Source organism: Haliotis cracherodii, unplaced genomic scaffold (assembly GCF_022045235.1).
Source record: "Haliotis cracherodii isolate W230 unplaced genomic scaffold, xgHalCrac1.p SCAF_15, whole genome shotgun sequence".
NCBI classification, from domain to species: Eukaryota; Metazoa; Mollusca; class Gastropoda; order Lepetellida; family Haliotidae; genus Haliotis; species Haliotis cracherodii.
In genome coordinates this window covers 2,355,816-2,382,476 of record NW_027266270.1, presented here as the reverse complement: position 1 = coordinate 2,382,476, position 26,661 = coordinate 2,355,816, and the positions used below count along the sequence as shown (strand labels likewise).

General features: G+C 42.0%; 1 protein-coding gene across 1 annotated transcript; it reads right to left on the bottom strand.

Annotated features, from left to right (window-relative positions):
* Positions 1–3,673: 3,673 nt before the first annotated feature.
* On the bottom strand, positions 3,674–8,913 carry LOC139462619 (cell death abnormality protein 1-like). The gene is made up of 3 exons (XM_071244453.1): positions 8,782–8,913; positions 4,676–5,203; positions 3,674–4,375 (listed from the first exon to the last, which is right to left on the bottom strand). Exons 1-3 carry the CDS (start codon positions 8,911–8,913, stop codon positions 3,674–3,676), a joined length of 1,362 nt encoding a protein of 453 aa, XP_071100554.1.
* Between the last annotated feature and the right edge of the window lie 17,748 nt (positions 8,914–26,661).

The following is a 26,661-nucleotide window of genomic DNA, read 5'->3' as shown; positions in this document are numbered from 1 at the left end:
GTTAACATGCTGGCCTTATATGAGTCCTTTATGTTATAGGTCACTTATACCAAGTTCTTTGATCAAACAATTTACGCAGTGATGCTCACAAGAATGGGTTTTTTTAAGGCCTTGCAAGTTGGAACAACTATAAACAATGGATGACAGCTGGCTGCGACCTACATTCAGATAAATGGGACATATGGTAATAGGAATGTGCAGGTACCGATAAAGTGGTCCCGTGACACGAAGCAAGTTAATCTCCGCTCAATCGGCATCAGTTTTCAATTTGTTTCATTCTTATACAGTGGCAGATTGAAGCATAGTGTCAAAGTAGACACAATTTATGGAAAACAACTTCTGCATGTGCTGTGTAGGCGACGTTTCGGTACAGATCCGTATACCATTGTCAAGCAAGCCTAGCTGCAACTTCCTGATGACTGATCACTGTCTAAACACAATGTAATTAGCGTCTACTGAATCCCTACAAAAACAATGCAACACAGCTACAATCAAACAAACAACAGTGATTATTTCTGGGTCTAGTGCAACAAGGTCATGAGGGAGTAATGATTGACAGGTGTAATGCATCAAGGTAAGGAGGACAAATGATTGACAGGTCTAATGCATCAAGGTAAGGAGGAGAAATGATTGACAGGTCTAATGCATCAATGTAAGGATGACAAATGATTGACAGGTGAAGTGCAGCAAGGTCAGGAGGGAGAAATGATTGACAGGTCTAATGCAACAAGGTCATGAGGGAGTAATGATTGACAGGTCTAATGCATCAAGGTCAGGAGGAGAAATGATTGACAGGTGTAGTGCAACAAGGTCATGAGGGAGTAATGATTGACAGGTGTAATGCATCAAGGTAAGGAGGACAAATGATTGACAGGTCTAATGCATCAAGGTAAGGAGGAGAAATGATTGACAGGTCTAATGCATCAATGTAAGGATGACAAATGATTGACAGGTGAAGTGCAGCAAGGTCAGGAGGGAGAAATGATTGACAGGTCTAATGCAACAAGGTCATGAGGGAGTAATGATTGACAGGTCTAATGCATCAAGGTCAGGAGGAGAAATGATTGACAGGTGTAGTGCATCAAGTAAGGAGGAGAAATGATTGACAGGTCTAATGTATCAATGTAAGGAGGCAGAAATTATTGACAGGTCTATTGCATCAAGGCCAGGAGGAGAAATGATTGACAGGTCTAATGCATCAAGGTCAGGAGGGAGAAATTATTGACAGGCGTGGTGCATCAAGGCCAGGAGGGAGAAATGATTGACAGGTCTAATGCATCAAGGTCAGAAGGGAGAAATGATTGACAGGTCTAGTGCATCAAGGTCAGGAGGAGAAGTGATTGACAGGTCTAATGTATCAAGGTAAGGAGGAGAAATGATTGACAGGTCTAATGCATCAAGGTCAGGAGGAGAAATGATTGACAGGAGTAGTGCATCAATGTCAGGAGGGAGAAATGATTGACAGGTCACGTGCGACATGGTCAGGAGGGAGAAATGATTGACTGGTGTAGTGCATCAAGGTCATGAGGGAGAAATGAATGACAGGTGTTGTGCGGCAAGTCGAGGAGCGAGAAATGATTGACAGGTCTAATGCATCAAGGTAAGGAGGAGAACTGATTGACAGGTGTAGTGCATCAAGGTCAGGAGAAATGATTGACAGGTCACGTGCGACAAGGTCATGAGGGAGAAATGATTGACAGGTTTAGTGCAGCAAGGTCAGGGGGGAGAAATGATTGACAGGTGTAGTGGGACAAGGTTAGTAGGGAGAAATGATTGACAGATCTAGTGCAACAAGGTAAGAAGGGAGAAATAATTGACAGGTGTAGTGCAACAGGGTGAGGAGGGAGAACTGATTGACAGGTGTAGTGCAGCAAGGTCAGGAGGGAGAAATGATTGACAGGTGTAGTGCAACAGGGCATGGAGGAGGTGGGATGGGTTGAGTGACTGCAAGGTATATTGCAGTAAGTGTTGGGCGTGGAAATAATAAAAAGATCTAATGCAGCAAATGGCAGAACGGAGAAATGACTGACAGGCCTAGTGCAGCTAAGAATGGAGGGAGAAATGATTGACAGATGTACTGCAGCATGGGTAAGAGGTGAGTTGATTGACACTGTTAAGCCAACAAGCAGCGTCTCAGGAAACGCAGATCTTTATTCAAAGGCTTAGGGAAACGACTGCCCCGACGGCAGGGTTGCGCCGGCGACACACACAGCGGCAACAAATGCCCCGATCACCTGTCTAATTGGAAAACACAGCTAACTTAGAGTAGTATCCTCGACTGATCACACCGCTGCAACAGGACCACACAACCAATATATATATGGCCACGCCGTACTGGTGTTGCAATCTGACGAGCACGGCTGACAAATATACATTCTTTGGGCTCGGTTAGGAGAGAAATGAGCCCCGAATCTGTATGACTATTTGAAATAGGTAATCTGCAATGTAAACAGTCGAGGCCAGCTGACGACACACACAGCTCAACACATCGTCATCCAGCCAGGTGCCGGACAAAACATATTGACGCACAGTCAGCACCCCGGCTTTCTTGAGGTCCTCAAACCACACGCCATTTTATATCTTTATCCCTTGGTGATTCGATTTAATTCAATTACTGGAGCTACATGTTGATCCATGTCATATTTTGACATGGCAGAAAATGTTCACAAGTAGGTTTCCCGCTGAATTTTAATTTCCATCTGTTCGAGGTCTTTATTGGCTATAATCGCTTGCAGAACAGTTTTTGAATAAAACGGGGTTTTTTAACTTTTTTTTCTTTTGGAAACATCTAACAATTTATGCTCTTACCTGTTTTAAATATTAATTACTTTAGTGTTTGATGTGATACTGAATTCTGTTCTCGTGTCTGATTTGTCTTCTATACTATTACTACAGGTGATATTTTGATAGGTATGCAATCATTTGTCGACTAACCCTCAACCTTGTCCTTCCCCTTGTCCTTGTCCTATCACATAGCCTTTACCTTAGTCATACATTTACGCTTAGCTTACACTGTCACCTATGGTGGTGGGTTCGAATCCCGGTTAGCCCCGATCATGTTTCTAGGTTTGTCAGCACCATACTCGTGCTCTAGGGTTTCACCAAAGTAGTAAACGTCTAAAACCTGCATCACTTCAGGCTTTCCTCCCACATTAAGCTGACACGCCGTGATATAACTGGAATACTGTTAAAAGCGACGTTAAACCAAACTCACACACATACACTGACACTCCGCTTTACACTGACACTCAACCTTACACTGACCCTCAGCCTTACACTGACTCTCATCCCTACACTGACACTTAGCTTCAAAATAACACTCAGCCTTACACTGACCCACAACCTTACACTGACATTTAGCCTTACACTGACTCTCAGCCTTACACTCACTCTCAGCCTTACACTCACACCTAGCTTTACACTGACCCTCAGGCTTACACTGACTCTCAGCCTTACACTGACATTTAGCCTTACACTGACTCTCAGCCTTACACTGACACCTAGCCTTACACTGACTCTCAGCCTTACACTGACTCTCAGCCTTACACTGACTCTCAGCCTTACACTGACTCTCAGCCTTACACTAACACCTAGCCTTACACTGACTCTCAGCCTTACACTGACACCTAGCCTTACACTGACACTCAGCCTTACACTGACTCTCAGCCTTGCACTAACACCTAGCCTTACACTGACACCTAGCCTTACACTGACACCTAGCATTACACTGACACCTAGCCTTACACTGACCCTCAGCCTTACACTGACTCTCAGCCTTACACTGACACCTAGCCTTACATTGACTCTCAGCCTTACACTGACACCTAGCCTTACACTGACACCTAGCCTTACACTGACACCTAGCATTACACTGACACCTAGCCTTACACTGACCCTCAGCCTTACACTGACTCTCAGCCTTACACTGACACCTAGCCTTACATTGACTCTCAGCCTTACACTGACACCTAGCCTTACACTGACACCTAGCCTTACACTGACACTCAGCCTTACACTGACTCTCAGCCTTACACTGACACCTAGCCTTACACTGACCCTCAGCCTTACACTGACACCTAGCCTTACACTGACTCTCAGCCTTACACTGACATTTAGCCTTACACTGACCCTCAGCCTTACACTGACACCTAGCCTTATACTGACTCTCAGCCTTGCATTGACTCTCAGCCTTACACTGACTCTCAGCCTTACACTGACACCTAGCCTTATACTGACTCTCAGCCTTGCATTGACTCTCAGCCTTACACTGACTCTCAGCCTTACACTGACACCTAGCCTTACACTGACTCTCAGCCTTACACTGACTCTCAGCCTTACACTGACTCTCAGCCTTACACTGACTCTCAGCCTTACACTAACACCTAGCCTTACACTGACTCTCAGCCTTACACTGACACCTAGCCTTACACTGACACTCAGCCTTACACTGACTCTCAGCCTTGCACTAACACCTAGCCTTACACTGACACCTAGCCTTACACTGACACCTAGCATTACACTGACACCTAGCCTTACACTGACCCTCAGCCTTACACTGACTCTCAGCCTTACACTGACACCTAGCCTTACATTGACTCTCAGCCTTACACTGACACCTAGCCTTACACTGACACCTAGCCTTACACTGACACCTAGCATTACACTGACACCTAGCCTTACACTGACCCTCAGCCTTACACTGACTCTCAGCCTTACACTGACACCTAGCCTTACATTGACTCTCAGCCTTACACTGACACCTAGCCTTACACTGACACCTAGCCTTACACTGACACTCAGCCTTACACTGACTCTCAGCCTTACACTGACACCTAGCCTTACACTGACCCTCAGCCTTACACTGACACCTAGCCTTACACTGACTCTCAGCCTTACACTGACATTTAGCCTTACACTGACCCTCAGCCTTACACTGACACCTAGCCTTATACTGACTCTCAGCCTTGCATTGACTCTCAGCCTTACACTGACTCTCAGCCTTACACTGACACCTAGCCTTATACTGACTCTCAGCCTTGCATTGACTCTCAGCCTTACACTGACTCTCAGCCTTACACTGACACCTAGCCTTATACTGACTCTCAGCCTTGCATTGACTCTCAGCCTTACACTGACTCTCAGCCTTACACTGACTCTCAGCCTTATACTGACCCTCAGCCTTACACTGACATTTAGCCTTACACTGACATTAAGCCTTACACTGACATTTAGCCTTACACTGACATTTAGCCTTACACTGGCATTTAGCCTTACACTGACTCTCAGTCTTGCACTAACACCTAGCCTTACACTTACTCTCAGCCTTACACTGACTCTCAGCCTTACACTGACCCTCAGCCTTATACTGACACTCAACCTTACACTGACACTCAGCCTTACACTGACTCTCAGCCTTACACTGACCCTCAGCCTTACACTGACTCTCAGCCTTACACTAACACCTAGCCTTACACTAACACAAAGCCTTACAATGACACTCAGCCTTGACACTGGGTTTCCTAGATACGTAGAAGTTTAACTGTCATGTTTAATAGAATTGAAAGATGTCTAGGGAATCTCCTGTTGTGTTGCATCTCTCCTCCTTTGAGCAAACGACATTTAATTACAGAGTAAGATTTCCTTGCATGGCACGTCGAAAATAATTAGATATTTCGACAAGAAGTGGGGAAAAGTAACGTAATCCAATCTGCTGTCACGCCTTAATGTAATTTCCTTTGCATTTTGCCAAAATATATATCCGTTCTGAAACATAATATAGTTAAATGTCGAGCAGCATTAAGTGAGAATGACATATGCTTAAACAAGATATCAGAGGCAATCGTAAAAAAGCCATCAAGGACAACTGATGGACAATCACATTATTTTCTCTCAACTTCACACACAAGGCATATCTCTATATTTCTATCCCTCTATATGTTTCCGTTGCTTCTCTTCTCTAAGATACATACATAAGATATGTTTCCATGTATCTTCATGGTTTATATTCTCAAAGCTGCTTACATGAAACGCATTTTCTATATCCCTCTATACTTCGCCATTGCTTATCTTTTCAAAGATGCATACATGAGATATGCCACTGTAGATCTTCATTAGTTATCCTCTCTAAATGTATGACATATGTCATTATATTGCTTCGTTACTTATCCTCTCCAAGCTGCATTCATGAGATATATGACTGTATGCCTTCCGTGCTTATTTTCTCTAAGCTAAATGCATAAGATATGTCAATATTTTCATCGTTTATCTTTTCTGAGCTGAATACATAATATGTACCTCTATAGTTCTTGATTCCGCCTGTATTAACTTTGTTAAAGACAAGGCGAGTGTTACACTTGATTAACTACAATGTGTCGACGTCCAACATGATGTATTGACAGGTATCATTACTGAAGCTTTACGACAAAACGATGCTATTTTATCTGTCCGTTGCTTTAACATTAAAAGTATTTCTGACTCGCCAAGCACCGTGATAAGTCGTTAAGTAGAGATACTATGAGATGTATCAGTTACATCTCCATTGATTTCTGTCAATGGTTTTGTTAATAAACATATTTATAAACATAGCATTAACATGTGTTCCGACAGATAGCTGCCATGTAATGTTGACGCATCAAGTACTGTATTAATATATTATTTACTTTGATCCAAAGGTTTTTCATTTTAAAGAAATACGTTCTCCGCATGTCTTACTTACACAAACGTTTAACACCCTTTCGTATAGAATGAGACATGACTAATCCCCACTGTCAGTTAAGAGTACACGTGTACTTTACCTACTCCTCTGTCAAACGTAAAATTCAAAATATCCACGTTCGGCTACCAGTCAAATGTGCAACTGCAAAATCAATACATAATCTACTTTTCTGTCAAATGCGACTGCAAATATTTCATACACGCAACTCCCAAATGTGATACTAGAAATATTTCACACAACCCTTTGTCAAATGCGAAACTTCAAACACTTCACGCAACCGCGTGTCAAATGTGAAACTTCGAATATTTCTCGGAACCTTCTGTCAAATGTACAAACTTCAAATTTTACAAAAACCCTCTCTCAAATATGAAACTTCAAATACTTTACAAAAACCAGAAAACCTTCATACAACCCTCTCTTAAATATGAAACTTCAAATACTTCACACAACCCTTTGTCAAATGTGAAACTTCAAATACTTCACACAACTCTCTGTCTAATGTGAAACCACAAATACTTCACAAAACCCTCTCTTAAATATGAAACCTCAAATACTTCACACAATCCTTTGTCAAATGTGAAACTTCAAATGCTTCACAACTCTCTCTCTGTCTAATGTGAAACTTCAAATACTTCACACAACCCTCTCTCAAATGTGAAACTTCAAATACTTCACACAACTCTCTCTCAAATGTGAAACCACAAAACCTTCACACAACCCTCTCTCAAATGTGAAACTTCAAATACTTCACACAACTCTCTCTCAAATGTGAACCTTCATATGCTTCACGCAAATCTCTGTCTAATGTGAAACCACAAATACTTCACAAAACCCTCTCTTAAATATGAAACCTCAAATACTTCACACAATCCTTTGTCAAATGTGAAACTTCAAATGCTTCACAACTCTCTCTCTGTCTAATGTGAAACTTCAAATACTTCACACAACCCTCTCTCAAATGTGAAACCACAAAACCTTCACACAACCCTCTCTCAAATGTGAAACTTCAAATACTTCACACAACCCTCTGTCAAATGTGAAACTTCAAATGCTTTACACAACCCTCTCTCAAATGTGAAACTTCAAATGTTTTACACAACCCTCTGCCAAATGTAAAAATTCAGTATCACTGTCTGCCGATGGCTTCATCCAGATAAACGATGGTGTGAGGGTGTAGCCGATGCATCTAGACCATGAAACAAGAATTAGTTTGAAATGTCACAATTCGGTGAACCATTTTTAGGCTGCATTTGCGTCTCTGCACTTCCCATTGCGTACTGTAAACTGAATTCGCCAGCCACAGCGGGAGGATAAACGCTGAGCAAGACATAGCAGGTATTTAACCAGTCAGTATTTGCAGGAAACCACGACGAACTTTTGCACACCATGTGGCTATGATTTAAACATCATATGTGCTTTGTTTAATTGTGGTACAGACAAGGATGGTACTCCTAATCTAAAACTAATACAGGGGACATCATTGCAGGTTATTTTATTTTGTAAACCAAATGTACTTGCTTTGAAATGACGAAGCGCCAAGTTACAGTGTACAAATTTTAGTATTCGTGCGCCAGGAACTAACTACTCTTTCACTCTCAATGTACACTCTGTAGCTCCTTCTGCTCTTGGATGCTGTTCTGAAGTAACAGAATTCAAGCAGTACACGCGACTTTCAGGTCGTGAGAAGAAAAGAAGACCAAACTGTGTTTGTTACTTCGTTAAATACTCTGCCAAAAAAGAAACGCAAATGCAGTCAAGTCGTAAATATCTGAGTGTTGCTGACATCCATACAATATAGATATCAGCCATGAAATGGCCATTTCTGCATGGATTGGGATTGAATTGTATGGAAAGAATGAAGTACTGCAGAAATATTTGAAAAGATGGAAAAATCGCAAAGACACAGCTATGTCAAAAAAACGGACGCCGAAACACACGCGCTAGACGACCAGCTCGAGGTGTTATTTTGATGGACCTGAATCATCGGCTGCAACGGCTATGGAGTTTGGCCACAATTGCGATGGAGACAAGTTTCGTTTAGTGACGAGTCACGTCTTATGCTTCACCTTGAGGATGTTAGGCGTCGTGTGTCCAGGCGTCGCGGTGAACGTCGCGGTGAACGAAAAAGAAGTGGACTGTTTCGGTGGTGATAGTGTGATGATGTGGGCAGCCACCTCCTTCACTGGTAGAACTGACATAGTGCAACGTCTTGGAAATGTAACGACACAACGTTACGCGGATGAGATTCTTCGACTACACGTCTGTTATGAAAGAAGCGAACGTCATTTGTGCAACAATACAACGCCCGTCCTCACACGACCAGACAGCAAGGTCCAGCCATGGCCCTCCAGGGCCCACTTGCACAAAGCGATATTAGCGCCAAGATGACCGCAACTCCCATACTTTAACATAGGCTAAGATCGCTTTGTGCGAGTGGGCCCAGGTCTCCAGATTTAAACCGAACTGAACAAGTATGGTATACACTAGATCAACGATTGCGAGCACGCCAGAAAAAACACGGAACCTCCGAAAGTTGGCCCAAGCACTGCAGTCTGAGTGGATGAACATTCCCCAGGCCAAAATTCGGGATCTGATTACTTCCACGGCACGTCGATGCTAGTGCCCACACTAGTGGTGGCCATACAAGATATTGAAAACAAATGACCTTCACCTTAAAAATCCACAGTTCCAAGAGTGCCATACCAAACCTGGGTCACTGACAATGATGTGTGCCAATTGTGAATAATTGATTACCATCTGTTGTTTTTTTTATACGATACAAAAATTATGAATCTAAAATCACTTTTGCGTTTCCTTTTTTGCAGAGTATCTATAATTGACCTGTATAGTACTTACAATGCTAGTTTACTCACCACTGACCTTCCAGTTATCCATTGATTTCTACTTGACCCACTGAGGGATACTTTTATATAACCGAAGGCCGACACATTCTCCCAGTACACCACCAACACACTCTCCCAGTACACCACCAACACACTCTCCCAGTACACCACCAACACACTCTCCCAGTACACCACCAACACACTCTCCCAGTACACCACCGACACACTCTCCCAGTACACCACCAACACACTCTCCCAGTACACCACCAACACACTCTCCCAGTACACCACCAACACACTCTCCCAGTACACCACCAACACACTCTCCCAGTACACCACCAACACACTCTCCCAGTACACCACCAACACACTCTCCCAGTACACCACCAACACACTCTCCCAGTACACCACCAACACACTCTCCCAGTACACCACCAACACACTCTCCCAGTACACCACCAACACACTCTCCCAGTACACCACCGACACACTCTCCCAGTACACCACCGACACACTCTCCCAGTACACCACCAACACACTCTCCCAGTACACCACCAACACACTCTCCCAGTACACCACCAACACACTCTCCCAGTACACCACCGACACACTCTCCCAGTACACCACCAACACACTCTCCTAGTACACCATCGACACACTCTCCCAGTACACCACCAACACATTCTCCTTGTACACCACCGACACACTCTCCCAGTACACCACCAACACACTCTCCTTGTACACCATCGACACACTCTCCCAGTACACCACCAACACGCTCTCCCAGTACACCACCAACACACTCTCCCAGTACACCATCGACACATTCTCCCAGTACACCATCGACACACTCTCCCAGTACACCACCAACACACTCTCCCAGTACACCACCAACACACTCTCCCAGTACACCACCAACACACTCTCCCAGTACACCACCGACACACTCTCCTAGTACACCACCAACACACTCTCCCAGTACACCACCAACACACTCTCCCAGTACACCACCAACACACTATCCCAGTACACCACAAACACACTCTCCCAGTACACCACAAACACACTCTCCCAGTACACCACCCAACGAGGCTTTTCCATGCATTGACACGGGGTCTTCTTTTGGCTGTGTGTAACAGAGAGGCAGAGATGTGTAGCCTCCTCACAGTCAATGTAGCCATTCGGGAATAGAGACAGAGATGTATTACTTCTGCTAAAGTCACTGTATTTCCTAATTTCATCATTTAATCTAGTTTACTGAGCAATCGATCGTCATACAAGTCAATCAGCTGGCATTGACTGATAAGCCGCATTGATCCGGCGTCCCAAGAAGGTGACATTAAACTAAGGGAACGTTAAACTTAGATATGTTACAACATAGAAACGATTCCACGTTTCTATTCTAGGACAATGAAAGGTAGTTTCATGTCGCTCCAGTGTAACTGGTTTGGTGTGAGCGATCCAGTCACTCCACTCACCAAACTGTCCAACACGGTGAACGGCGCGAGAAGCCTGGCTAACTCGATAACGCTCACCTTCACACAACACGTGTCGCGGGGGTGAGGATGGGACGCGCGGGGAGACAATAGCAGAGCTCGCCAACTGTCTTTACAACGTTATCCATTTGTGTTTGCAGAACTTAAAGCAGATATGGAAACGGTCGTGGGTGTGAGGTTCCCTATTGGTCAGAATTGTCTTTGAAAGTCAGGCCGAGCGAGTGAAACTTGGCAGACCTTCACGACAGTTGAAGACGCGGCAGCTTGATTCATCCTTTGTAAGGTAAGTGATGCTACTGTTTCAGATGCTGAAGAGAGGTGGAGTTGTCATCTCACACTTTTGTGCGAAAGTAAAAGCAACTTTCATATTGGTCACACAATAATATAGGATTTATACACGTAGAGTCGAAAACACAAATTGGAAAAACAAGTGTTCGATAGTTCAAAATAAGTGTAAAGAACTAGACCTATTGACTATTCTAATTAGAACTCATTCGTTGATTATCACGGGGAAACTAATCGTTTTCCGAAAGTTAAGATAGATGGACCACTGTATTGTATCGGGTGTACTTCTAACGTCATACGGTTGGGGTAGCCTAGTGGTTAAAGCGTTCGTTCATCACACCGATGACCCGGGTTCGATACCCCACATGTCTGAATCCACTGTAGTATTTACTTCCTTCACTTTCTTCAGACAATTGCCATATTTAGTGAAAACAATGAATGAATGAGATGTAAATACCCATTATGCATCAGAACAATTAACGACATTCCATGGAAATGATTTACCAAAAGATTATTATCCTTATTATCATATCTGTATGCCGAGAAAAGGTAAAGGAAGCAGAATAATATGGTATCGAGGACTTCATACAAAGAGTCAAATACTGCATACATAGTATCCAGTACTGCACACATAGCATCAATTACTGTAATCATATCAAGTATTGCCAAAAAGTATCAAAAACATCGTTCATAGTATCAATGCAAAATTTAATTCGAACAGACCCAATCAGACAGAAGAGTAAACAGCAGGGTCAATTCACAAATTAATGCCTATGATTTATTGAAGTACATTTCTGCACGGGAAGGAATACTTGAAATATAACATTACAGATTTAGTATCTTGATATTTTATGATTGTCATGAGGAGACTAATTGTTGGACAGAAGGTCGAATAATATATTTATTTGGTATGTGTTGTTTTCGAATGTCTTTAAACATATAAAGGTGAAATGATACAGATCTTCGATATTGTTCAGGTCAAAATTTGTACAATTTCATATTTCGGAATATTGTGGTGTCTCCCTGTATCAATATTAAACCTTGTACTTCCAACTCTAGCACAGCTAAATCCATGGCAAATGTACACAAGGCCGCGTTTGTTAAATGTATCTCGCTTCTATCTTAAAACAGTGTATAACACTCATAAGAAGCACTAGATGATACAACATTAGTCCATTTCTGGCTCTACCTATACAGTAAACTACGGTTATAACGAACTCAAAGGGACCACTTATTTTAGTTCGTTATAACCGTAGTTCGTTATAAGCATTTATACAGCATACATACAACTAATGGCCGGGACTAAAAAATAAGTTCGTTATATCAGACAGTTCGTTATAAGCGTGTTCGTTATAAACGTAGTTTACTGTATTTCAGTCTGGATAAGAAAACTAAATACACATGTAAACTTAGTAACTTCAACATGGCCTGAACTGAATAGAATGTCTAACATTACTTTCCTAGTTATGTCTACCTACTGAATCAAGATAAAATAACGTTTCGTATGCCGTATGGTGTCTGTAAGTTGGCATACGAGGTAGGTTTAGCCCGTATTTAATGCGTGTCACCGATCTGTTTATAAATAATTGTTGTAGTTCATATTCACCTCAAGTCATTACATTGGGAGTGTTCATACATGTGTCATGAAGGATTAACATATTTTCTTAATCATATATTTTGAAAATTGTTCCAAGATGGATTTATTCATTTGTCAAAACCAACTATTAAACATCTGACAGTGACTTTTCTCCATGTGGCACTGCTGCTGATGTTAAGGATAGATTCATCAATTGGTCCAAGGTATTTGTATTCTGATACAACTTCTGCAATTTCATTACGATGATAGCATTTCTCCAACAGTTGAAAAATTCAACCTTTACGGACAAAAATCAATTATCTTAGTTTTTGATAGGTTGACATTTATCTTCCTTGCTCAACAGTACTAATTAAAATAGAATATTCAGTTATGAAAATAACGTCAGCAGCAACCATCAATAGAATCAAATCTTGTAAATCAGGGAATAACTTGATGTACTCTTCTTCGACTTATATAAGCCAACGCATTAAAAAAAAGTAAAAATAAGATAGGGCTCAATATACAGCCCTGGTTAAGTCCAATAGAGCAATCGAAACATTCACTGAAGCCACCTTCACGCTATGCACATGCTAAAATATAGACACAAAAACACACATGGATCCACGTACTGAATCATATTCATCATTTTAACATGAAGACAACATTTTTTGAGAACATACGTAAGTGGGTTTTTTTTCAATCTGCAGAATCCAAAAAGTCCCAAAAGACAACATAGACCCTACCTTTGCATTCTTCTATCATATTTATATACAGGCAGAAGGTGTGAAAAAGTTATCCGTTGTCGCGTATCCGGGCGATCACCCGCTTGGTCTTCATCACAATTTGGTATTATTTTTGGCATATAATTTAACTTATAATTAATAACGGTTGCAAATATCTTTCCGAATACAATATCTACATTTATACTCCTGTGGTTATTAGGATCATCTCAGGGGCCATTTTTAAAAATTGGCACTATTATACCTTCACCCGAAGAATGTGGGAACTGTCCTGTTAAGTAAATCCACCGGTGGGGCAGGATACGTTCACCTGGTATCATTACTATTTGACAGTGATACTAAAACGCATCCTCATGATACAGTTGGAATAGTACAATCGAGATTTCTATTGGATATGAAAAGGGTGTTGTGGCTGCTTTGACTTTATTGTTATCATTTACAGATTAAAATATTAAAATGCAGCAAAGAGGGTTTGGGTGATCCTGGCAAAGTCAGGCTGGTTAGGCTCATCATCAGCTCAGGGCCGGTGCGCCCCCTACACGCAGGCCAGACAGCGAATGGGACTTCTCCCAGGAAGCGCTGCCTAGTCAAACCCACCCAGGCATTTTCGGAGAATGTGAAGACTCCCCAACATTTCAGCCTTCTGCATTATCAAGATTGTCAGAAGGGATGTATTCCTGATAGCAAACCCAATGTCAGTCAACAGATTGGGGGTACCAAACCTATGGTACCAAGAACAATGGGGAGTCGGACAACTTGGTGCTTGGGTTGAAAGCGTGACATTTAGAAAGCTAGGTCTGCATATTTGCTATGGTTTTCCTGAATTTTGTTAATCACATTAGCGCCAAAAATGGACAGAAATTCAATGATATGAATGATTTTATTGGATTTATAAAAAAAGGACAAGATCAGCTTTGTTGGCCTGGATACGACTGAGGCTGTAAACGGGCCTTTCCAAAGAATTTTGTATTTATCATTTTCCATGACGCCCTCTACATGTTCTGGTTCGTACCATAGATGGACTTCTTTGTCAAAACCACAAGCACTGCGAAGACCTTCTGGTAATAAAATGATCGAGCTACACCATCATGTCGTTTAAGATACTATGTTTGTGGCAAAGCTGGGCATCCACTGACAATGTGTTGGACAGTCCCATTAAATTCATTACATAATTTGCATTTCATATTTACATTTTGATGCAAACTCACACTTTGAGGGTTTCGAGTGGGAAGTAACTGGTCCTGAGCAGCAAACAGAAAGGTTTCTGTTTCAATCAGCCGACTTCATCCAAGCTTAGGACACTGCAGGGTTGCTGATGTTCTCAACACACGACACATAAACTGGATGCAGTGGTCGTTCAGATAGCCTCACCTTGAACAATTGAGTCTGGGCCGATATGAGATAGCACTTCGCTTGGTTGACACTCATTTCTGTATCGTCCAGCAGTACAGAACCATCTACAAAATCAACACTGACATTGAGAGTCAAATTAAAAACTTAACATTTTTAAAAGTAATCCCATATATGATATACAACGGACAAGTGTATCAGAGAAGTCAATTTTTAATCATTAATGTCCAAAGAAGGATTTTAATTAACGGTGGTAACCATAATTTGTTTCAAGCACGGTATTCGGCAATAACATCATCAGTTTAAATCATAAGTCCCAAGCACGAGAATCTGATGGCACACAAGTTCAGTAGCGTATATGGCCACCATGTGCGTTGACAACTGCCACACAACGCCTCCGCATGGACCTTGTGATGCTTGTGAACACATGATTGGGAAGACGACGCTATTGTTGCTGCAAAATGGTGCCACGATCTTGAAAATTCTGTGGATGGTTCTGGAGAGTGCGCAGACTTCTGCCAAGAGCATCCCAGACGTGTTCGATGGGATTGAGGTCGGGAGACCTTGACAGCCAGTCCATGACGTTGACTCCCGCATTCTGAAGGAACTTCCTTGTCAAAATTGCTGTGTGGGGTCTGGCATTGTCCTGTTGGAAGATCAAACCGGGTCCATGTGCTGCCATAAAAGGCAGAAGTTCTGGTGCCAGTACCTGGTCGCGGTAAGCAGCAGCGTTGAGGTTGCCACGGATGACAAGAAGCCTGGAGCGTGCATTGCCACAGAAAGCACCCCATACCATGACACTTCCGCCTCGAAATCTTTCAACTTCCTGTACACAACACTGGGCGTAACGTTTATGACGGCGCCTCCACACCCTCGCCCTACCATCAGCAAAACGAAGATTAAATCAGGATTCATCACTGAAGACGACTTGATTCGTATTCCTCCGAGTCCATCGTAAGTGTCGCTGTGCCCATAATTGACGTTGACGTCTGTGTAATTGAGTCAAAATCGGCCCGCAGTATGGCCGTCGTGCTTGAAGGTGAGCAGTTCTCAGACGGTTTCGAACAGTTTGCGCACTCAGTCTACCCCTAAACAGTTCATTTCTGGTTGATGTAGCCGTCAAAAATCGGTTACGGAGGTGATGTAAGACAATCTGACGATTCTCTGCATGTGACATCACAGGTGGTCGACCTGGCCGAGGGCGATCAGCGCTGGTACCCGTTTGCTGAGACGCGTCTGTAAATCATAAACAGTCCGTCGACTACAACCCATCGTCCTTGCGACTTCAGCTACGGACGTTCCCGTCTGCAACATGCCGATGGCACGTTAACGTTGCCATTTGAAAGGCGTGGCATGACAAATGGCCGTAAAGACTTTTCTTTTCTTGTGTTTTTCTTTTTTTGTTAATAACTGCTAACAAGTATGGCTAAAAACACGTGCGGTATTATGGCCACGTGACCAGTTGCACGTGAAAAACCACGTTTGCCACTATAGAGGCTGTGCACATGATTTTGATCGATTCACCTGCACAAAAACGGGTGTTATCTAGAGACAATACGTAGCCATTACTGTTTAAATACCAAAATCAAAATGTGAAAATTTTAGGATATATATATGAAAATATGTACTGTGATTGACATTTTATATCTTAAGTTGACATTGTTTATCATACCGTTGTCATGTACAGAATCTCCTTGCAGACCTAGCATTTCGCCTAAATATAAAAGCAACTTGTAACAAAAGACATGAAGATACTTCACATTGTACTGAGTACTGCTGTTTATCAGCAGCACATATTAGTTCTTGTTTGCAGATGTCAGGATGCAATGTAGTACAGAGCTCCTTACACTGACACTTGTCCCATCTACAGTGCTGAATCATGTTAATGACAATTAGAAACTGTTTGTTCAGATTGCACAGATTGTACAGGTAATGACACGTACAGAGGCAGGTGGTCCGATTCTGCTCTGCTATGCATTTGAAATGATTTATTACACGAGAAAGGGTTTGCAGATAACAGATAATAATCTATCAATCTTGGCCCATTGTGAGAAATAAGTGTATATTCACCAGTGTGGTAATGTGGATATATGAGGAAACACATACGCCAAGGAAACAGTGTCTTTTGCTTTTACGGGGAGTATCAAAATCGTTATTTTCTACTATAATGTTATCACTCAAATACTTTGACAAATTACCAGTTCGATCATTCGAGTCTTCTAAAGTGATGCCATGATTGATTCTACAGTTTGGCAATGTATCTGTAATGATAGTTTCTAAAAGATTGTTAGCGGTTCTACCTGTTTGTTTATGACAAGTACCACATACATAGCATCAAATATTGATTACACAGTATCAAGTAGAGATTACATAGTATCCAGTATTGATTACATAGTATCAAGTACCGATCGCATGAGTATCAAGCACCGATTGCATAGTACTTAGTGCTGCATACATAGCATCAAGTACTGTTTATATTGTACCAAGTACAGCATACATAGCATCAAGTATTGTTTATATTGTACCAATTATAGCATACATAGCATCAAGTACTGTTTATATTGTACCAAGTACAGCATACATAGTATCAAGTACTGTTTATATTGTACCAAGTACAGCATACATAGCATCAAGTATTGTTTATATTGTACCAAGTATAGCATACATAGCATCAAGTACTGTTTATATTGTACCAAGTACAGCATACATAGCATCAAGTATTGTTTATATTGTACCAAGTACTGCATACATAGTATCAAGTAATGTTTATATTGTACCAAGTACTGCATACAAAGCATCAAGTACTGTTTATATTGTACCAAGTACTGCTTACATAGTATCAAGTACTGTTTATATTGTACCAAGTACTGCATACATAGCAACAAGAACGGTTTATATTGCAGTGTCATCAATGGTGTCACGTACGTCATAAGTACATTGACAAGTCCTTCTTTGAACCACATTTGAACCACATGTGCATATAACTGTAGATCGCACGATCTCGCATTCTTATGTTGAATTCATTGTATATTTTTTTTACCAGAATGCGACATTTGAACATTATGTAAAATCTTGCAATCCCGCAATATCGACATGTAAAATTATGCATAAGAAACTACTTAACATGGAAATAATTCCCAACAATTTATTGTGGGGGATGAAAATGGGGAGAGAAAAAGAACTGAAGGTGTTATTAATTTTCCAGAGTCTGTGAAAGCGCGAGAATGTCAGAACGAGAGATTAAAAACGTTGCCTTGTAGCTCTCTCGATTTTCTGTTTTTGTGGCCTGATTTGACAAGCCGATATTGGAAGATTTGATATAATGTAACGAATTGGATTACATTCTGTTTATTGCGAGTTTTTTTTCACTTAGAGTTTCACATCAATGTCAGTGTTGTGTTATTCAGCCGTTCCACACATCGAGGTTGCGATGCTAAGATGCTAAGTTATTATTGCAAACCTCTCTCCCTATAATCGCCAATACCCGGCTGAGCCCATCCATTGCTTTTCAGGCATGTTTGCGTCTCCCGCTATACGTATCTAGCCCTCATTGTACGTGACTATGCCTCATTGTAAGTGACTATGCTTCATTACACGTGACTAGTTAATAATCTTTAACAAGCTTTGGTCTGGCCAACATACTTCCTGACCAGACCACGGCTTCTTTGCCGCCTATAGCTATATCATTGTCAGTGCGGGCACAATAACACTTTGGAGTGTTTAGCTGTCACATGTCGAATGAGTACTGTCAAGTATGTGCGCTTTTGAATAATTCATCCGGTGAGTCGTTATCTGCGTTGGAATGGAGTACTTGTTTGAATTCTATCGCTTGCTTGTCTCAAGATCAATTTGTTGTGGTTAAAAGGGAAACTACTGCCAAAGTTTCGCATTTCCATTATGTTCCTCCGCGTACCATATTCTAAGTATAGCGACATAATGGCCTTTCAACACCAGAGCGGGGGGATGACGAACGTATACGATCCATCTGTTTCACACTTCGTGCCATACAGAGTGCGACAATATCGCAGAAGCCTATTTGTCATTCGGATCTAGTCGACAATGTTCGTGGCTGAATACACTATCTGTTCAGCCGCAGGACACAACAAATATTGTAACAGACCCTCCGATTACAGTGATATGTCATTGGTTAATTAGCTCGCGGAAGTGTTATGAAAAAGTCCAGAGCAAAATTTGTAAATCCATTCGCAAAAACGAGAAACGTGATTTTATCTTGTAACAATTGTTTAATCTGAAATCACCACCGACGGAAGAGCGTATTTATTATTTATAACATTATTTATATAACAATGTGGAAGAGTAACATGATTGAACAGGCGGTTACGTTTTACATGTAGTACATTTGCAATACATGTAGATTTAATGTAGTTTAAACGGTACGATGTACATTTGCAATACATGTAGTTTTAATGTAGTTTTAATAGTACGATGTACATTTGCAATACATGTAGTTTTAATGTAGTTTTAACTGTACGATGTACATTTGCAATGCATGTAATTTCAATAGTACGATGTACATTTGCAATACATGTAGTTTTAATGTAGTTTTAATAGTACGATGTACATTTGCGATGCATGTAATTTCAATAGTACGATGTACATTTGCAATACATGTAGTTTTAATGCAGTTTTAATAGTACGGTGTACATTTGCAATACATGTAGTTTTAATAGTACGATGTACATTTGCAATACATGTAGTTTTAATGCAGTTTCAATAGTACGATGTACATTTGCAATGCATGTAATTTTAATGTAGTTTTGATAGTCGTATGACGATCTTTGAACTCTTCATAGAAAGAGCATGCTCGATTGTACCTCAAAAGTTGTGAAATGTAGACACCAAATTATGGAACTGCTGAAATATTGCTCGACTATTGGAGAGTTGAAGTCATCCCTCTTGTCGTACAGTCTTGTGGAAAATGTTCTGTCACTCTCAATCGTTTTGCATACATTTACATATGAAACAGATGTGGCGATCTCACTGGTCTCTTTTATATTCAGTTCAGAATGGTAAATCAGTGGAAAGGAATTGGCTATTTGATGCTTATTAAAAGATATCCCATCGTCGATATACCTGAAGCTGAAGTTCAACTTCTTGGCCAAATTACCTTGCTTTGACGTGGCCAATCCGAGCAGAAATTCCCACTGATATGCATAACGAAACAGATCAGCAAACAGGGGAGAACAACTGGTGCCCATGGGATGCCTACTTCTTGCCTAAATGTCTTACCTCCATATTTCACATAGATGTTATTGGGGCGGTGGGGTAGCCTAGTGGTTAAAGCGTTCTCTCGTCACACCGAAGGCCCGGGTTCTATTTCCCACATGGGTACAATGTGTGAAGCCCATTTCTGATGTCCCCCTCAGTGATATTGCTGGAATATTGCTAAAAGCGGCGTAAAACCACACTCATTCACTCACTCACATAGATGTTATCAATGAGCAAGTCCAGCATTTCACTTATTCTCTTCTAAGTAAACTTCAGATGACATTTGCTTTCATTTCAGACCAATTGTCCTGGACCTCTGAAGATAGGTATATAACTACATCTATGGTCACCGCGTTTAGTAGCAAATATCCCATGGATCAAGGATCCTTACGTTTGTTATGTGGCATAGTAGTGTACAAAGTTGACAAGTCAATGACAGACATGAACTTAGTTCTATTCTTAGACTGCCAAATTTCAAGCAAGTCCTTTCAGTTTTTGAGGAGCCACATAGTATTAAATCTACTTGTCTCAAATACTTACTGTGATATAAAGTCCTCCCTTGATTGTATTAAGGATTATGGTTAATCTTTGAGACAGGGATTTGGTGGTATATTTGCTGAATAAGCAATATCATCACACATGTATATGAATGTAGGGACAAACCGATCTTATGGGATCTTTCAAGAAGAACATAGACAGCTTTGGTTGAACTATGTGTTAGAACCATAACTGAAGTAAACAGTTTTCTTTTCTATGGAAAACAAATACAAGATACCTTCAATTTTTAAATTTACCATTACAAAACGAAAGCTTAGTGTTTGGGGCTTACGTCACCTTCCAAAATAATATCATTTGTTTTTTAGTCAGATTAGTAAAATCGGCAATCGCGATTTCTTGTCAATATGGTTTTCTTGACTATCTGCCAGAAATCAGAAATCAAATATATTCTTCATGCCCACATTTCGAGTCAACACCCTCACAGTCTTTGTCGCAAAGAAACTTCTCTAAGTCATTGAGACAGACTTACACATGGAGAAGTTTGCTATTGTGTCATTAGCAGTTATATCTGATTTTGCGAACAGCTGGGTCATCACTGACTTTCAGTGATCCATTCATATAAGTGTCCCTCTATTTAGCCTTTGACGACCATTCGAAACAGTAGAAGATCGAAACTGGTATTCTCTTGACGTATTATATTTATATCATGACACACATGTTTCACTAATCTGAAGACGTTACTGTCTATATTGTACGTAGGTAACTTAATACCTACTCTCAATACATCATCTAAAGCTTTGGAAAGACCTATGAATGCGCAAATAAACCTTGCATTTAGTATATTACTGGTTTCAAGTAAAAGTAACCTTATTTCCCATTGAGAATATCACTTAACGTTTAAAGCAACTTAGTAGTGGAATAGGTCTGTAAGAATATGTCTCAAAAAGGTTATCTTTTTATGTAAGGTTGTATGATACCCGTTAGCCGTGATTCTGCAACAACCCCTGACGTGTGCACTAAATTTATAAAATGTACTTAAAGGGGACACGTTCTGTCAACAGTAGCAATCAAATAATTATTTCCAAAAGGGTCGATTTCGGATGACACATTGTTTGATAGCACCACATAGTTCTACTGCCTTGATATCCGCATTCAGAATCGAGCAGTCCTATTTATCAGATCAGATTTATTCTAATCAATCACTAACCAAGGCACAGGTTTGATTCAAGTCTCGTTTCAAATCGTTTCCAACATCCTTTAAGCGTGTATTTTTTTATTGTGTTTCAGCATTCACTTGGGTGTTCATGCATTTCTAACTGGTTCTGTTATTGTTTTCTTATGTATTGACATTCGCAGTTAAACCACGCTCTTGCTGTCTCCTCATTCGTGCTGATGCATACTTCGTCCTTTCCCGCGAATCAAATATGATTCTTATATATATTATGTTTCTTGGTTTAGTCTTTCTCTTTGGTGTATTCGTCTCTTTTTTCCAAGATTATTGAATGGAAATTATATTACAAATGTGATTTGGGGGATAACACTTTCTCTGTAGAGTACAGGTTCTCGTACTTTTGTAGGTTGAGTCCCATCCAGGATTCGAACCTACACTGCTAGAGTGAGGCACCTAATCGCCAACACACAAAATCAGCGCTCTAACCCACACAGCCACCAAGGCTTCCACAAAATGAAAATCCGGTAGTCTAGATCACGTACTTTGTGTACCCCTCTGACAAGTGTAAATTGGCACGGCTCCCATGGCCGAGAACTATGTACATACAATGCCATTTACAATATAGAGGACGCTAATGACCTACTCTGTTTGACTCTTATTGTTACATTTAGTTCCGACAACATATTGACCTTTTCCTAATCGTCCATTACTTGTAATCGGATTTAAGTTTCTACAAGTTTTGCCTTCCTCCACTGCCAAAATCATATATGTTCATGTCTCAGAATGTACAGCACTGTGCTCGTGCTTGTAGAACCAGCCTGTGACGGCACTGAACAGTTTTTGACGATACTGAACAGTTTGTGACGATACTGAACAGTCTGTGACGATACTGAACAGCGTCTGACGATACTGACCAGTCTATGACGATACTGAACAGCCTATCACGATACAGAACAGCCGTTACGATACTGAACAGTCTGTGACGATACAGAACATCCTGTGACGATACTGAACAGCCTCTTACGATACAGAACAGCCGTTACGATGCTGAACAGTCTGTGACGATACTGAACAGTCTGTGACGATACAGAACAGCCGTTACGATACTGAACAGTCTGTGACCATACTGAACAGTCTGTGACGATACTGAACAGCCGTGACGATACTGAACTGTCTGTGACGATACAGAACAGCCTGTGACGATACTGAACAGCCTCTGACGATACAGAACATCCGTGACGATACTGAACAGTCTGTGACGATACTGAACAGCCGTTACGATACTGAACAGCCTCTAACGATACAGAGCATCCGTGACGATACTGACCAGTCTGTGACGATACTGACCAGTCTGTGACGATACTGAACTGTCTGTGACGATACTGAACAGCCGTGACGATACTGACCAGTCTGTGACGATACTGAACAGCGTCTGACGATACTGAACTGTCTATGACGATACAGAACAGCCTGTGACGATACAGAACAGCCTCTGACGATACAGAACATCCGTGACGATACTGAACAGTCTGTGACAATACTGAACAGCCGTTACGATACTGAACAGCCTGTGACGATACTGAACAGCTGTTACGATACTGAACAGCCTGTGACGATACTGAACAGCCTGTGACGATACTGAACAGCCTCTAACGATACAGAACATCCGTGACGATACTGACCAGTCTCTGACGATACTGAACAGTCTGTGATTATACTGAACAGCCTGTGACGATATTGAACTGTCTGTGACGATACTGAACAGCCGTGACGATACTGACCAGTCTGTGACGATACTGAACAGCCTGTGACGATACAGAACAGTCTGTGACGATACTGAACAGCCTGTGACGATACTGAACAGTCTGTGACTATACTGAACAGTCTGTGACGATACTGAACAGTCCGTGACTATACTGAACAGCTTGTGACGACACTGAACAGCCTCTGACGATACAGAACATCCGTGACGATACTGACCAGTCTGGGACGATACTGAACAGTCTGTGATTATACTGAAGAGCCTGTGACGATACTGAACTGTCTGTGACGAAACTGAACAGCCTCTGACGATACTGAACAGCCTGTGACGATACTGAACAGCTTCCGACGATATAGAACAGCCTGTGACGATACTGAACAGCCTGTGGCGACACTGAACAGCCTGTGACGATACTGAACAGCCTGTGACGATACTGAACAGCCTCCGACGATATAGAACAGCCTCTGACGATACAGAACAGTCTGTGACGATACTGAACAGCCGTGACGATACTGAACTGTCTGTGGCGACACAGAACAGCCTCTGACGATACTGAACAGCCTCTGACGATACAGAACATCCGTGACGATACTGAACAGTCTGTGACGATACTGAACAGCCGTTACGATACTGAACAGCCTGTGACGATACTGAACAGCCTGTGACGATACTGAACAGCCTCTGACGATACAGAACATCCGTGACGATACTGACCAGTCTGTGGCGATACTGAACAGTCTATGATTATACTGAACAGCCTGTGACGATACTGAACTGTCTGTGACGATACTGAACAGCCTGTGACGATACTGAACAGTCTGTGACGATACTGAACAGTCTGTGACGATACTGAACTGTCTGTGACGATACTGAACAGCCTGTGACGATACTGAACAGCCTGTGACGATACTGAACAGTCTGTGACGATACTGAACAGTCTGTGACGATACTGAACAGTCTGTGACTATAATGAACAGTCTGTGACTATACTGAACAGCTTGTGACGATACTGAACAGCCTCTGACGATACAGAACATCCGTGACGATACTGACCAGTCTGTGACGATACTGAACAGTCTGTGATTATACTGAAGAGCCTGTGACGATATTGAACTGTCTGTGACGACACTGAAAAGCCTCTGACGATACTGAACAGCCTGTGACGATACTGAACAGCTTCCGACGATATAGAACAGCCTGTGACGATACTGAACAGTCTGTAACGACACTGAACAGCCTGTGACGATACTGAACAGCCTCTGACGATACTGAACAGCCTCCGACGATATAGAACAGCCTGTGACGATACTGAACTGTCTGTGACGATACAGAACAGCCTGTGACGATACTGAACAGCCGTGACGATACAGAACAGCCTGTGACGATACTGACCAGCCTGTGACGGTAGAGAACAGCCTGTGACTATATTGAACATCCTATGACTATATTGAACATCCTGTGACGATACTAAACAGCCTGTGACGATACTGACCAGCCTGTGACGATACAGAACAGCCTGTGACGATACTGAACATCCTGTGACGATACAGAACATCCTGTGACGATACTGACCAGCCTGTGACGGTACTGAACAGCCTGTGACTATATTGAACATCCTGTGACAATACAGAACAGCCTGTGACGATACTGAACAGCCTCTGACGATACTGAACAGCCTCTGACGATATAGAACAGCCTATGACGATACTGAACAGCCTGTGACGATACTGATACTGAACGGCCGTGACGATACTGAACAGTCTGTGACGATACTGAACAGTCTGTGACGATACAGAACAGCCTGTAACGATACTGAACAGCCTCTGACGATACAGAACATCCGTGACGATACTGAACAGTCTGTGACGATACTGAACAGCCGTTACGATACTGAACAGCCTCTGACGATACTGAACAGCCTGTGACGATACTGAACAGCTTCCGACGATATAGAACAGCCTGTGACGATACTGAACTGTCTGTGACGATACTGAACAGCCTCTGACGATACTGAACAGCATGTGACGACACTGAACAGCCTGTGACGATACTGAACAGCCTGTGATGATACTGAACAGCCTCCGACGATATTGAACAGCCTGTGACGATACTGAACTGTCTGTGACGATACAGAACAGCCTGTGACGATACTGAACAGTCTGTGACGATACAGAACAGCCTGTGACGATACTGATACTGAACGGCCGTGACGATACTGAACAGTCTGTGACGATACTGAACAGTCTGTGACGATACAGAACAGCCTGTAACGATACTGAACAGCCTCTGTCGATACAGAACATCCGTGACGATACTGAACAGTCTGTGACGATACTGAACAGCCGTTACGATACTGAACAGCCTGTGACGATACTGAACAGTCTGTGACGATACTGAACAGCCTGTGACGATACAGAACATCCTTGACGATACTGACCAGTCTGGGACGATACTGAACAGTCTGTGATTATACTGAACTGTCTGTGACGATACTGAACTGTCTGTGACGATACTGAACAGCCGTGATGATACTGACCAGTCTGTGACGATACTGAACAGCCTTTGACGATACTGAACAGTCTGTGACGATACAGAACAGCCTGTGACGATACTGAACAGTCTGTGACGATACTGAACAGTCTGTGACTATACTGAACAGTCTGTGACGATACTGAACAGTCTGTGATTATACTGAACAGCCTATGACGATACTGAACAGCCTGTGACGATACTGAACAGCCTCTGACGACACAGAACATCCGTTACGATACTGACCAGTCTGGGACGATACTAAACAGTCTGTGATTATACTGAAGAGCCTGTGACGATACTGAACTGTCTGTGACGAAACTGAACAGCCTCTGACGATACTGAACAGCCTGTGACGATACTGAACAGCTTCCGACGATATAGAACAGCCTGTGACGATACTGAACTGTCTGTGACGACACTGAACAGCCTGTGACGATACTGAACAGCATGTGACGACACTGAAC

Coding starts and splice junctions, on each gene's coding strand:
- LOC139462619 (XM_071244453.1), bottom strand. CDS start 8,913: ATGTCAGTTCTACCAGTGAAGGAGGTGGCTGCCCACATCATCACACTA. Junction 5,204..8,781: donor CGACGCCTAACATCCTCAAG/GTGAAGCATAAG, acceptor GCTTAATGTCAG/TGTAAGGCTAAATGTCAGTG. Junction 4,376..4,675: donor AGGCTGAGGGTCAGTGTAAG/GCTAGGTGTCAG, acceptor GCTAGGTGTTAG/TGTAAGGCTGAGAGTCAGTG.